General features: G+C 39.4%; 1 protein-coding gene across 5 annotated transcripts; it reads left to right on the forward strand.

Moving 5' to 3' along the window:
- Positions 1 to 2,987: 2,987 nt before the first annotated feature.
- LOC311276920 (uncharacterized protein) lies at positions 2,988 to 9,492 on the forward strand. 5 transcript variants are annotated; one of them, XM_084386938.1, is made up of 4 exons: positions 2,989 to 3,450; positions 5,099 to 5,209; positions 7,453 to 8,296; positions 8,978 to 9,473. In XM_084386938.1, exon 3 carries the CDS (start codon positions 7,455 to 7,457, stop codon positions 8,268 to 8,270), a length of 816 nt encoding a protein of 271 aa, XP_084243064.1. In that variant the 5' UTR covers positions 2,989 to 3,450; positions 5,099 to 5,209; positions 7,453 to 7,454; the 3' UTR covers positions 8,271 to 8,296; positions 8,978 to 9,473. The 5 variants fall into 5 exon arrangements, with proteins under 5 accessions (XP_084243065.1, XP_084243062.1, XP_084243064.1 ...); XM_084386939.1 differs by lacking the exon at positions 5,099 to 5,209 and having other exon boundaries at positions 2,988 to 3,450; positions 8,978 to 9,474; XM_084386935.1 differs by having other exon boundaries at positions 2,990 to 3,450; positions 5,102 to 5,209; positions 7,453 to 9,474.
- Positions 9,493 to 15,009: the final 5,517 nt, after the last annotated feature.

Raw genomic sequence — 15,009 nt, forward strand, 5'->3', positions numbered from 1 at the left:
GTACACAAGCTTTGGGCTATACTATCACGTCATACAATTGCGTCTTTAACGGTTGCTCTCTGTCGCATACTGTCACCGTAAACTCGCCTGTCAATCATCTTGTCATAGTTAAAATCCTCCACATTTTATTTCATTTTATTTCCTACCATATCAGAGAGAAATGCAGTAGCACGTTGATCTGCAGTCACGGGTCTTTCATGCAGAGAACTCTCCTAAAATGATTTAATGGCCAAATGGATCTTTATAAAAGTCTACATTATTGGATAACATTAAAAAATTATTATTTTTTTTTACCAGGTTAAACTTTGATTTGTAACATCAACTGTAACAAAGTGAAAAACCTTTATCTAATCCTCTCACAGTCGCAAATCCGCCATGTTTTGTAGTTTTCTGAACACTTTTAACTTGTGTTTGTAGTTCTGAACTGAATCCTCTTCCAAAGCGCAATGGGTTGTGGGCAATATTAGCATTTATAGTGTGCACAGATCAACACTTCGAAAATCAATCGGAAATAGTAGACCATCCTGGGACTTCTGGCATACTCTTTTCAACACACTATGCTTTGGGACACACTTATTTTAATCTCACATACCATACTGTTTAGGATGGATAGTATGGACATTGAGACGCAGGGCGTGACAGCAATGTTCAGAGAGAGAAAGAAAAAAGGAATTGTCCATTTTGATTTCACAGTGACTTTAAATGTGCTTGGTTCTCCTGGAGCAGATGGAGCAGTCATGATTCAGTTCTGTGCTGGAAATGAAAGGAACGTGTGAATCTCTTCATTGCTGAGAGTCGCTGCCAGTACAAGATGGTTATGAGTATGTATGAGAATATATCAGCTCGGTGTGACTGTAGTTCACTGAGAGCAACAGAGTTCAGTTTGTAGCATGATCCGCATGTGTTGCCATGGTTTTCTGTCTTTCAGCACTCATGCCCGTGCTATTACAGTCCTTGTTATAAAGCTCCATAGATCTTCTGTATTCCCACTTGTCACTCATTTTGTTCTTCCTTCATCTGACTCAGGCTGACCTAGTTAGCACAGAAGACTCTGTCCCCCTGTCTTTCTGAATATTATTCTTTTATCTACTAATTATCTTTTCCTTATCCTCATTCTCTCATCTTCCTCTTAATAATTTTTATCTTTCATTCCATATCCCCCAAAACAGTATTTGGAAGTACTCATACATGAACACTTGGACAAATGGTCACAGGCACAAAGACGCAGTTTTATTTAATTGACCTGAGCACTCACAAAAAAAAAAATTTTTTTAGCTTGAATTAATCCATCAATTTGCTCCAGTTTGACCAATTTAGGCTGTGAGCAGTTGCTGACATGATAGGTGCATTATTGCATTGATCATCCAATTACAGTGAAGTGGAAGCATTGCCTCCACTCATTTGAGTTGTTATCTATATTTAATTTTGCCATTTGCCATAAATTTGTTCATTGGTGTCGCTGTTGGACAGAGGTACTTAAAAAATAATAATTGTAAAACTCTCTTTCATCTAAAATTCTAAATATTTGTTTTATTTTTGCATTTTTACTGCTGAATTTCCAGATCCATTGATTTTCTCTGCATTTTGATGTCTGAAATTTTTATTCACCGTTTTTATTGCAAAAGCAGCCGGTTAGAACATTACATATTAATGATAAAAGCAGTGTTAGGAAAAGTTACTTTCAAAAGTAATGCTTTACAATATTGTGTTACTCCCTAAAAAAGTAACTAATTACATTACTTAGTTACTTTTTATGGACAGTAATGTAATATGTTGCTTTAGCAAATGTGATGTTGATCTAAAGTTATTTTTGCTTATTGGTTTGGTTGAACTGGATTATCGAATATCAGCAGTAAACACAAAAGTTAAAGTGGATTAAATACATAAAGTGTATCTGTATTTAATTATTGCAGGTTTGCATAATATTCTATTTGTTCGCATTTCACAATTTTTCTTCCTTTTGATGAATACTGAAGCTGTTTTTGTGCAAGTGAGATGAGTAAATGCATGCTCACATTAGTCTAGAACGTTACGCTGCCTCAGAAGTCTGTCTGAATTCAGTTTGAGTCTAAATGCTGCCAACTACGTCATTGCCTGATAAGGCAGCAAGGCAGCCTAAGTTTTTGGACACAGCCCTTATTTAGCTGGTTCAGTAGTGTTTGATCAGGGTTGCAGCTGAATTGTGAAGGTAGGTAGATCTCCAGGAACAGTATTAAACACCCCTGATGTACACGTTGTGTTGTTTTTTAGGTGTCAACTTTGGAGGATCCAATACACTTCCATTATAGACTATTATTACCTTTATTTTTCTTAAAATTTCTATTTGTGTTCATCTGAAGAAAGATACATCTGGGACAGCATGAGGGTGAGGAAATTCTGAGAGAATCTTTCATTTTTTGGCATGTGTTCTTAGAGATCTATGTTCAAGTTTGATAATTAATCAAATTATTAAATCAAATTAAAAGGACATTTTCAATAAATTACGTAAAGGTGCATCTGGCCCAGTGCTTCCTTTGGCCAGTCCATCCCTAAGGCAGCAGGGTTACTAAATTTAAAATATTTTTAAGTTTAAAAAAACTTAAACTTACTTTATTTCCGCTAGTTGCCAAGACATTATTTATTTATGTATTTATTAACTTCATTTACTAAAATAATAAAATAAAAGTGAAATCAAATATATAAAAACTATAGATAGATAGTCAGCACAACAAATTTACTAAAGCTAAAATGAAAATGGAAAACATAAAAATAAAACGTATTCAAAATATTAATAAAAAACTATAATATAATATCTGTCAGGTTCATAGTTTTGTTTAGTGTGTTTTGATTCAGTTCTGTTCTGTCTCCCTATCATTATTTGATCTGATTTCCTAGTTTGTCACCTAGGTTACCCATTAATTAATCATTCTGTTCAGCTGGTCTTGATTAGTTCCCTTTGTTTGCCTTTGTTTGCCCTTGTATTTAAAACCTGTGTTTCATTCTGTTTCTTGTCTGGAATTGTTTATGTTAAAGTGTAGTTGCCCTTTCTGCAGTCATTCTGAGTCGTGTGTGTTATGCTGCACGCTTGATACTAAAATAACTCTGCTTTAAGTGGAGTGAATTCAGTCAGAGCAGACTGAAAATCTTCTCATTTGACCTCTGACCAGAAGTGAGATAAATGGAATGGGATTATATTGAATTTAACAGGGCTGGTCTGTAAACGTGCTTATTTCCAAACTGCTCCACCTTCAAAACAACCACCTCCCTCTCAACATGTCCCTCCCTTCCACTCCCTCTCTCTTTTTCTCACACCCTTCCTTGTCAGACAAACACTTAAGACTGAACATGATGTTTGTAGCTTAAACAGGGCAGTCTACCTTTTATGAAGCTTATGTTGACGATATCATCTGATAACTACAACAGTTCATCCAACAAACGTGGAATATACGGGACAGCTATCCACCATCACAGGTAATGGACTTTGCACAACAAAAACATGTTTATTTACAAAAGCTGTCACTGGGGTGGTACCCTTTCAGAAGGTACACATTTGTACTTAAAGAGTGCATATTAGTATCTCAAAGGTACATATTAGTACCAAATACCTACATAGAACCTTTTTATGGGGTGCCGTCCCAGTAATAGCTTATACCTTCTTTTTTTTTTTTCTGAGAGTGTATTTCAGTTTGGCTTGAGAAGGACTACTATAGTATACAAAAGATTACTCTGAGTATTTTTCTTGAGTTTTCCATTGCACGTACAGTCTATACTCGTGTGGGGAATCGACACCTATACAGTCGTGCTGTTTGTTATCTTGATGCTCACAAGTTTACTGCCCTTCCACTGTTTGACAGCAACATGAACATGATGAAAGGTCATTGAGGGCTCAATATACCTGCAGACGGAGCTATATATAGCTGAATAAACACTCTCTTCACTCAAGATAAGAGCACCACTCAGCAAACCAAGGTTAAAAAATAGAGGCATATCTCTAAAATTACTTGCTCATTTCCTCCTTGTAAAAAAGCAACCATGAGAGAGCAATGCATGAGATTGGAAAACTAAATTATGACTGTTGACTTGGTATCAGGAATGGACCAGTGTGGTCACACTTTGTTTTAGGTAGCCTTAAATACAAAGTTCTGTCATGAAACACTAGATGGCGCAGGCTGATGGCTCAGTTTAACAATCTGCATTGTTATCTACATAGCACAGCTGATTGGTTGCTGTGGCATCAGCAGCCAATGAGCTGCGCCTCAACCGCTTGAGCCTAAAGCGCTTCCAGAAACCCTTCTTCTTCCCCAGCTCCACCTATATAGATCTACTACAGGGGGTTATTTCATGTATGTTATATCTGCAGCAGCGTAGCAGATCTATTCCGCCAAGGCCAAATACGTTAACATTGCCATATCCATTACCATAACAATCTCTCAGAGAGTTGTCATGGCAGAACTACTATTAACCATGTTAGTTACATTTAAACTACTTGCATTTAATTAACATTTGTAGTTACACTGTTAACTTTACCCCTAACCATAACCCAACCATTAACCTAAAACCTAACTCTAACATTTATAATCCTAACCCTAACACTGCCTTCACTCCTAAACCTGTAAATATAAATGTGGGAATTTTCCAGAACAACATGTGGTTACACAGTGAATCCATAGTCTTGCATTTAAAGTTAGTTCATAAGGTTGATAATGTAAAGTGTGACCAACTGGGTCTCCCACAGAATTAGTGTATTTTTAATACTGATATGCATCATGTCCCTTTTTAACTTTAGGGTTCTTTTAATAAATGTCATCACAATCTGTTTATTATCTATCTATCGTTTAGGGGTATGATTTAGGAGGGTTTTTTTTTTTTCTCCGACTATTTTTCCATACTGTCATACAAACTTCTCCCCCTCTCCTGTTTCTTTCTCCCCACCACACCGGTAAAAATCCGTTTTGCAAATGATTCTTCGCAGCCACAGGGATGGGAACGAAGGTGCTATTTTTAGCACTGACCAAGGGAGGAGAGAGAGTGAGGCGCACGGGAGAGGGCGAGCAAGCAAACAGGCAAGAGAGAAAGAGGGAGGGAGAGACGGGAGGAAAATCATTATTTTTGTGTGTAGCAGCAGTTGGAGGCTCTAAGCTAAGGCAGGGAAGAGGAGACGAGACGAGAGGAGTGGAGGAAGAATAAGAGATCCACAGCAAAACCAGGCAGCCGGAGAGACCCATCTCAGGTGGGACGCCACTCACACCACTGGCCTTAATTCAAACCAGGGAAAGGGTATGGTTACATTATACTTCAGGTTTTCACATATAACACAATCCGACAATTCCAAATTTATTTTAGGATTAGGGCCAGAGATACTTTAAATTTCGTCTGTTGTTGTCAGAAACAGCGACCCACGCCAGATGTCCGTCGTAATGGGATGTGTAAGACAGATCTGCTTTGATTTTGGAAGTATTTTGCAGTTCTTTTTTCCTTCATAGATTGTTGTAGGAAATCTGGGAAAATTTCACATTTTTTGAAAATAGGGATGGGTGGGAATTGGTGCTGGGTTGTTTACATTGGTCCGCCACTATAAAGAGGGGTGTTCAGATGATTTGGGCATGGGGCGGCAGGGGGTGGTGTAGGAGCTGTTTCACGGTGTGTGTGTGTGTGTGTTTATGTGTGTGTCTATGTATGTGCTCTCCGATTGCTGTGAAATCTGAGCACAGTCTGGGATGTGATGGGAAGAGGTGTTGTCATGGAGACTGGGCTTGCACATATTCCTGTAACCAATCCCTCCCATTATATACATTGATTTCTGGCATTTACTGTACAGAGCATCATTAAGGAAGGATTGAGCAGGTAATAACAACTTCTGAAATGATGCTGTTATTAATTATGAATACAGAAATAATGTGGGTCAAAGCCAATAAGAGAAGCATTAGAGGTCTGTGAGTGAGAGTATGTGTGTATGCTGATGAATTTGATGTACGTAAGAATGATTAATAAATACTGCATGAATTGCTTATTATTAGTTAATGTCTTAACTAATGTTTACTAAAGGAACCTTATTTTAAACCAAATGATATGGCTGCGAATTGCGAATACATGTTATGGTTCCCTAGAGAAAGTTGTATTATTCAGAGGTTTTTCTTTCCTAGATCAGGAATTCTCTTGAATCGACTTTGTCTCAAATTGTCTAAAATGCCTTAAGAGAAACAGACTAGTAAGAGGATACTAATAATGTGGATATCATAGACCAGATAATTTGAACTTGAATATTTAAAGAGTGATTCCGGTCTTGAGCATATCATATACAAATGGGTTTATAGTGAATTATATATTTTTTATAATAATTTTGTATCTAAAATTATATAATACTTATTTAAAAAAAATATATATTTTTATATATATTTTTATAAACATTTCCATCTCGTTTGTTTGTCAGCAGATATATATCAGTAACAGTGGTGTATTTGGTTGCAGTTTATTTTGTGATTTCGCTTGAACAGTCAGAGATGAGGAATGGCATGTTGTGTGGGGGCAGCGCTCCGTGTCGAACATTGCCACCCTATGCTGCCTCCACAGCTGATTTGAGAGAAGAATAATACTTCATGTAACAAACCTTAATGTTTTTAACCAAGAGATTTAGAGGTCACATATATTGTTTAGTGAATTTCACAGACACAATAGTCATTTCAATAGGAATCAGTGTGATCTGAGAGCAGATTTTGCAACAGGTTCAAGCTTGTCGTGCAGATTCGTCACGCTGACCAACAGAAAGCTGCTTGGTTTGACTTCTGTGTGAACTGTGCATCATACATCACTACACTATTGACGAAAGACTGTTTTTGCCCACAAATTTGCCCACACCTTCAAGTGCGAAGTCTCCATTTGCTCTCCATTTTAATCTCATTGCTTATGTCGAAACAACTGAGATATTAAAGTAATCTGTAACACCTTACAATGAGTAGTTAATATGAGTTAACTACATTAGTTAACATGAACTAATAATAACAAAATTACAAAAAAAGTATTAATCTTAGTTTGTTCATTTTAACATTTATCTAATATTATTTAATGGACCTAAGATAACAATGAACAGTTGAATTTTAATTAGAAAGGATTAATAGATACTGTAGCAAATGTCTTGCTTTGTTAGTTAATGTTAGGTAAAGCATGTTATCTAATTTTCGGTCACACTTTAGATTAGGGTCCAACTATGACTTTTGCCTCAGTAAACTCCTAATTACTGCTTATTAATAGTTAGTAAGGTAGTTGTTAAGTTTGGGTATTGGGAAGGGGATTAAGGATGTAGAATATGGTTGTGCAGAATAAGGCATTAATATGTGCTTTATAAGTACTAATAAACAGCTGATATCCTAGTAATATGCATGCTAATAATCTACTAGTTAATAGTGAGAATTGGACCCTAACCTTTTTTCCTATCATGTACATCTATTTAATGAAGTACTATTTCCGCTTTTACAGTCATGCGTCCCAGGTCCAGATTACTGGCTAAACGGGGCCTCCCCACCATCAGGGAGGGCTATGAGGAGCTGGTACAGGACCTGAACCAGACCAACAGCCAGCACACCACCACACAGGACTACTTCCTCTCCATCTGCCATCTGGCCCGGCCTACCTTCCCTCTGCATGAGCCCGACTGTGACATCCTCTCCATCGGCCCTTTGGATTCCCCAAAGCCCTGCCTACGACTGCAACGCCTGCGCCAGCACCTACAGTCCCCACTGCCCCACACCTCCACGGGCAATGACCAGACAGTTGAACAAGCTCATAAAGAGAAAGAGACCACCAGATCTGCTCCATCAGAACCACTGCAGGCCCAAGCCGCCCCAGAGGAGGACAACGGATGCAGAGATGACGTCCCCAGCCCTGCAGATCCGCTGGAGTACCTGTACAGCCACAGAGGTGAGATAGCGCTCCCCACCAGAAGGGGGAGCATTCCTCCTCGTCGGCCACGCAGCGACACCTACCCGTGCTGTTCCTCGCCAGCTGACGCCCCGCGCAAGAGCAGCTGCCCAGAGATTTGCCTGGCTGAGACAGTCACTGCAGCGACGGTCCTGCAGCGGTCACCTCTCAGCAGGAAGAAGCTGGACGACGGTGGCCTGGCTGCGCGCAACGGCATTCCCAACAAGCTCGACGGCACCCCTGCTGGCTGGAGGGGAAAGAGCAGTCGCTGCATGGACAAACAGACCATAGTGTCCCACTGGATCGCAGAATGCCGCAGCGCGTGGAAGGAAGCCCGCATTCGCGCTTGCATGCTGCCCGCCATCGCCGAGAAGTAATCTGCTTTTGCTAAAATCTCTTTCCGGTGAGGCTAAACATCACGTAGAGTAACGTGGATTATTTTGGAATTATGACTTTGCACTTCAGGTTTATATGCATATTCATTTTTGGTGTATTTCTAAAACCGTAACCCTATAGATGGTGCCATGTCGATACCACACCATAGTGTAGAGTTACTATGAATGTCAATAAGACTGAGTCAGTCTAGTAATGTCCAGTTGTGATCAATAAACACATTGATTTTTGGATGCCTTTAACATTGTTTAGTGAGATTTTGTAGGTCTAATATATAATTGCAATTGCAGTTCTAACATACGCAACACAATGTAGTGGTACAGAAATGCATAATATTCACAGATAAGAATCTCACTTTTTTGAACACCCGGGTTTTAGCAAATTTGCAAATTAGGCAGCTACTGTGATACAGAATGAATATGCCATGCTTACTTGAAATATTATTGAACATTTGATGGCATTTCCAAGATTTTGGGGAAACAGGTTCAGCAAAAGATCTGACTTGGATTAGGGCGCCTTTCTGTATAATAAATAAATATGTCCAACTCTTATTTCTATATAGTCTCAAACCCTTCTTAGTTCACTTTAACATATTGGTATTTACACAAGAAGCTATGATAATTCCATCTTCTGACAACAAAGGACAAATGACATGAGATCATGTTGAAACAGCTATTATGTTTGTTTTCAGGCCCTTGTTTTGCAGTTTAAAAGTGGAACATGGTGTGACAGCTGTAGAATGAACTGAGTAATCTGGTAAGAGGATAAATGATTAAATGTCCTGGTTAGGAATCACCTTTGTTCAGCAACAGAAAATAAAATGAAAAATCTGACCTACATCATTTTGATATTCACATGTATGGCAAAAGGCCAATGTAGAACTGCACTGTTATCTGTAAGACTGTTTGTACACACCCAGAAAACTTGTTTTTCTCTGCATTGATTTGGTGTTTCAGTATTTTGAGATTGTCTTACTGTTAAAAGATTAATTAGTACAGTTGCATGTGAATTTGTAAATTATTTTGTATTCATGCATAATAAATTTCTTTGAATTATTATTATGGATGTAATGATTTGAGAGAAACTGTATATTACAAAATATGAAAAGGAGAACCTGTTGTACATTTTCAGCAACCTTGTACTTTTCTTCCCCACTTTTTTTAAATTAATAAAATCTGTGTTTTATGTATGGATGTGTTTTATGGGTGGGGGGTTCTGTTCCGTCAACTAGATCTAAAAAAAAGTTCTTCTCAGAGTCTTCTGAGACAATAAGTAGTCTATTTCATTAGTAATAATATTGATCGGAAAAAAATAGTTAACATGATGATCAATACATTTAAATCAATTTTGTTGATCAACAAAAAAGCTAATGAGCATTATGGTTTAGCAACCTAACAGCAATACCATAATGTGTACTACACATTACTATTGTGTTTAAAGGGATAGTTAATCCAAATAATTAATCCATAGTTAATCCAAAAATGAAAATTAGCCCATGATTTACTCACCCTGAAGCCATCCTAGATGTATGACATTCTTCTTTCAGACGAATACAATCAGTCTTATATTAAAAAAATTCCTGGCTCCAAGCTTTATAATGGGAGTCAATGGGTATATTTTTTTGGAGGTCCATCAAAGCGCATCCATCCATGATAAAAGTGCTTGAAACGGCTCTGGCGGGTTAATAAAGGTCTTCTGAAGTGAACGAAGCAATGCGTTCGTGTAAGAAAAATATCCATATTTAAAACTTTATCGACTAAAATAACTAGCTTCCGCCAGACGGCCGTATGCAAGTCGACATACGCCAAAAGAGTAACACTTGACGATGTATGTGTATAACCAGGATTTCTCAAACTCGGTCCTGGAGGGCCACTGTCCTGCACAGTTTAGCTCCAACCCTGATCAAACACACCTAGCTGTGAGTTTCTAGTGATCCTGAAGACATTGATTAGCTTGCTCAGGTGTGTTTGATCAGGGTTGGAGCTAAACTGTGCAGGACAGTGGCCCTCCAGGACCGAGTTTGAGAAACCCTGTGTATGACATAGGATAAGCTTTGACGCCTCTCACGGTTCAGACCAAATGGACAACCGCGTTCGTCATTACATTGTGCGTCAAGTTCAAGGGTTACTCTTTTGGCGCAAGTCAACTTGCGTACAGCCGTCTGCTAGTTATTTTAGTCTATAAAGTTTTAAATATGGATATTTGTCTGACACGAACACATCGCTTCACTTCAGAAGGCCTTAATTAAACCCCCAGAGCCGCCGGAGTTTTGGGTGAACTATCCCTTTAATACTAATTAATTTGATTAGTATTTTTAAGTAACTTATTGTAAATTGCTAAAACACAGCCGTGAGTTGTTTCTTTAAATACTAGATAGTATGACAATGCTGTGGCAAAATTGTCCTCACTGGAACAATACATTTATTTTTTAAAGCAAATTTAAATACAACACATGTTGTGTAAGTGCTGCTGTCAGCTTTGGTTGCAATAAAGGAGATAAAACGGATCTAAATGCAGCAGTGTTTATTTTATTAACCAGAAACTCCAAACAAAACACTCACGATACTAAGATTAGACTCAACTGGAACAGAACAACTGGTAAATCAGATGAGAACAGACAGTGAATGAAAAAGCAGGGCTTAAATAGCCAGGCAAACTAATCAATGAAATGAACAACAGGTGCACATGATGATCAAATCAAAGAAAACCCATAGAAACAAATACAAACCCAGTACAACTAAAACGTGCAAAACCAATACAAAACAAACACAGGCAAGATAACACTTGACAAAACAAACCAGAACTCAGGAATCCCTTACATTTCCACAGAGGGTGGGAGGGGGCTTAGGCAGAAGACACTGGGACTGGATTGGACCTCTAGGTGGAGGTGCAGGGCAGAACCCTCAGCAGGACGACCAGGACACAGGGTTGAGGGAGGGTGGAGACATGGTGGAGACTTGGTAGGCGGAACGAGAGGAAAGACTGTCTGAGACGGAGCTGGCAGAGGTGTAAACCCAGGCAGAGCTGAAGAGACCAGGGGACACAGAAGGGTCTGAAGAGTAAGGTGGAGACACTGGGACGAGCAGTTGAGGCGAAGACAGGTTGCCGGAGGACTGAGGTGGAGCCGAAGGGAAGGCAGAGCCAAAGTGGTGGAGGGACGAGTCAAAGACGAAGGCCCGTAAGTCCATGGTTACAGCAGAGTGACGACTGACAAGTCAGAGACGGAGGGACAAGAAGATGGTAAACTATCAGCCCAAGGCGGATCCACGATGTACTGAACAGGGAGGGTAGGTGGAGACGAAGGGCTGATGTCAGTCAGTGAAGAGAGGGCTAGAGGACTGGGCAGTGTGGGCAGGGTTACAAAATGGCCTTCCTGGCTTATACTGGACACACAAACAATCTAAAAACGGCCAAAAATAAATACAAACCCAGGAAACAGAATTAGAGCACGAGCAAAACCAATACAAAAGGAACACAGGCAAGATTACGCTTGACAAAACAAACCAGAACTGCCAGAGGACTGAGGCAGAGCTGGTGTGCTCGAAGACTAAGGCAGAGCCAAAATGGGTGGAGGGACGAGTCACAGACGGAGGCCCGTAAGTCCATGGTGATGGCAGAGTGACGACTGACCAAAGTGTAGCTGGAGGGACGAAGAAGCCCGGTGAAGCCGTAGGGGGCGAGGAGCCAAGGTGGAGCTGACTAGTCAACGAGCCAAGGTGGAGTGACAAGCTTGTAGGGTCTGGGAAGAGCAATAGGGTCAAAACTCCAGGGCTGAGCTGGCAAACTATCAGCCAGCTCAAACAATCTAAAAACAGCAAAAGAAAGAAAAAAAAAACAGGAAACAGAATTAGAGGACGAGCAAAACCAATACAAAAGGAACACAGGCAAGATAACGTGTGACAAAACAAACCAGAATTTAGGAATTAATTACAGCAGCACAGATTCAATAAACCAACAAATCCACACAATTTCAATCAATTATAACATTCAAGAAAAAAAGTGCATTTTAAAAGCTGATTTAAAACTAGGCAGAGAAGGAACACACCTAATGTGTTACAGGAGACTTGGGGCTATAACCGCAAAAGCTCAATCTCCCTTAGATTTGCATTTAGAACGGGGGACAACTAACAGAAGATGAGCCCAGCCTAGCCCAGACAAAGCCTTACACAAACAACAGAATCTTAAAATCAATACAAAACTTCACTGGCAACCAGTGAAGAGAGGCAAGAACTGGGGTAATGTGCTCCCTCTTTTTTGTGGTAGACCGACAAAAAGTGTGTTGCAGTAGTCAAGCCTTGATGTAATAAATAGCGCCCCACAGCGTTCACTCCATTATTACAATACAACAAGTACACGTCATACATGACAGATTGAATCATTATTTCCAAGTCCTTCCTGGAATAAGAAAGTGATAGCCCTAAGATGGAAAAAGCTCCCCCTAAGCACTACACTGATTTGCTTATTAAAATAATAGACCTTATTCAGAGCAGCGCCATGAAAACGACGCTTTGAGGGATTTGAGGGACTTGTTTTTAGTGGCATCCGTTGTATAAAACTGCTAGATCACTTATAATTTTCCATAACTCATGTTGTCTGGAGTTTTTTGTCTCCTGAAATTTCATGGAAAGATATTTTTGCAGTGTTTCGTCTGCAGAACGATCCAGAAACACATTAAATAATAGTACGACCCACTGAAGAGATGTAGCCTATGTCTATCCCTCATAGCCTCACTTTCATTCGGTTAAAAATCAAAGATGGCGCTGCTGTGAATAAGGTCTATTAGGATGTGTTGAACGACACTAAGGTTTTTTTTTTTACATGGGACTGAGCATTAGTTGAGAGGGATCTTTAGAAAGCTGAGGCAGAGCTATATGAGAGCCTAGGATCAGCATTTCGGTTTGGGATTTATTAAGCTGCGTAAAGTTACTAGCCATCCAGGTTTTAATTACCTCAAAGCACTCCAACATACCAGTTTGAGTTTATAGGTAAATAAAATTGGGGATCATCAGCTTAGCAATGACAGGAGATATTACATTTCTGAAAAAAATAGTTCAGAGGAAGCATATGGGAACAGCAATGGTGATAGAACAGACCCCTGAGGAACCCCATAGTGTAGAGGAGCTGAAAAAGATGAAAAATCCCCTAAATGTACTGTAAAGCTCACTCAGATAAGAGGAAAGGCAACAACACAAGGATCATACCATATCAGTTCTGTTAGCTTATTACACAATTAAATATATTTGGAGTTTTTAATGTGCTTTGTAAATTACTGAACTGTTTTGCTATGGTATGCTTAAAGGGATAGTTCACTTTAAAATGAAAATTCTGTCATCATTTACTCACCCTCAAGTTGTTTCAAACCTGTATAAATTTCTTTCTTCTGCTGAACACAAAGGAAGATATTTTGAAGAATGTCAGTAACCAAACAGTTAACTGGAACCATTGACTTTCATAGTATATATTTTTTTCCTACTATGGAAGTCAATGGTTCCAGTTAACTGTTTGGTTAACTGTTAACTCATTTATACTTTTTTTCGCCGCTAGGGGTCGCTAAACTCTTACAATAACAAAGGCGTATGTTGATGATGCATAAGCGGAATTATGGAACTTGCCGTCATGCCGAAGGATCTAATAATGTTTATGGATGAGTGAATACATTGATGTTTTTAACATGACTGTGGTATGAAGCAGGTCATGATTGCTAATGAGAGACAGATATCAGCGCCACACGCGAGTCCCGCGGATATAACGTTAAAGGTGCATTGTGCAACATTTCATGTTAAAAATACCCATTTTTCTAACCCATACATGCTTAAACAATTGCCTGATGGGCTGAATGAGCCCTTCTATGATCACTGCGATTGCCTCTATAATCCTGTACAGTAAAATAAATAAGAGGGATTCGGGTCGGAATCGACTGGGCATGACGTCATGCGCGTTCACGCTCACCTGGCTATGTCTGGCAGGTTTGTGTATTCGCCGCCATTATCCGCATCAGCGAAGACAACTCAAGCGACTTTTGCAAAAGTAGAAGATGGATTCAAGTCTGGCTTCTAGTTCATCCCAAACCCCAACGCAAACTCCACGTAACCGCGTGCACAACTCTGGTTGCAGTTTCGCGTGTCGCCAGAAGGGGGCATAGTTCTGCAAAAACTCAGAGACTTGCGCAATGCACCTTTAAAGGAATGAGGACATTTCATTCTACCGAACTAACGTACCCGCAAGTGCTGAATAATACTCACACAGGTCAGTTTATTAGACGAATGAAACTTGTGAGGTAACGCAGCGCTGTTTCACTTGGTCTACACTATCACACTAAACTACATTTGAGAGTATTGAAAGTTATAATGCTATGTGTTAGTTTATCTGTGTTAGTTTATCTGTATGAGACTAGCAGTAAGCTAGATCAACATTAGAATAACATACTGATCATATTCTAACATTTCATCATGTTGCGCTATATAACATTGATTAGTTTTATGTACATTTGCTCACCTCTACATTTGCTTACATGATCTCTGTCAGTTTGTCACGGACGTGGAGCTCTTGGCATCTCAAAAACGCCATGCTGATATTGATCCTTGTTTTATTTCTCCTTTTGTCCCAAAGTATGCTTGCCATGATCTATGATGTTTGAACGAAACAACAGCGTGAGCGTGCCGCTAGATGTAACGCAGTTGTCTACTTCTGTTGCCTTGGTTACTATGGCAGTACGAGCGGAAA

Source organism: Rutilus rutilus (assembly GCF_951802725.1).
Source record: "Rutilus rutilus genome assembly, chromosome: 18".
Classification (NCBI taxonomy): Eukaryota; Metazoa; Chordata; class Actinopteri; order Cypriniformes; family Leuciscidae; genus Rutilus; species Rutilus rutilus.

Coding starts and splice junctions, on each gene's coding strand:
- LOC311276920 (XM_084386936.1), top strand. CDS start 7,455: ATGCGTCCCAGGTCCAGATTACTGGCTAAACGGGGCCTCCCCACCATC.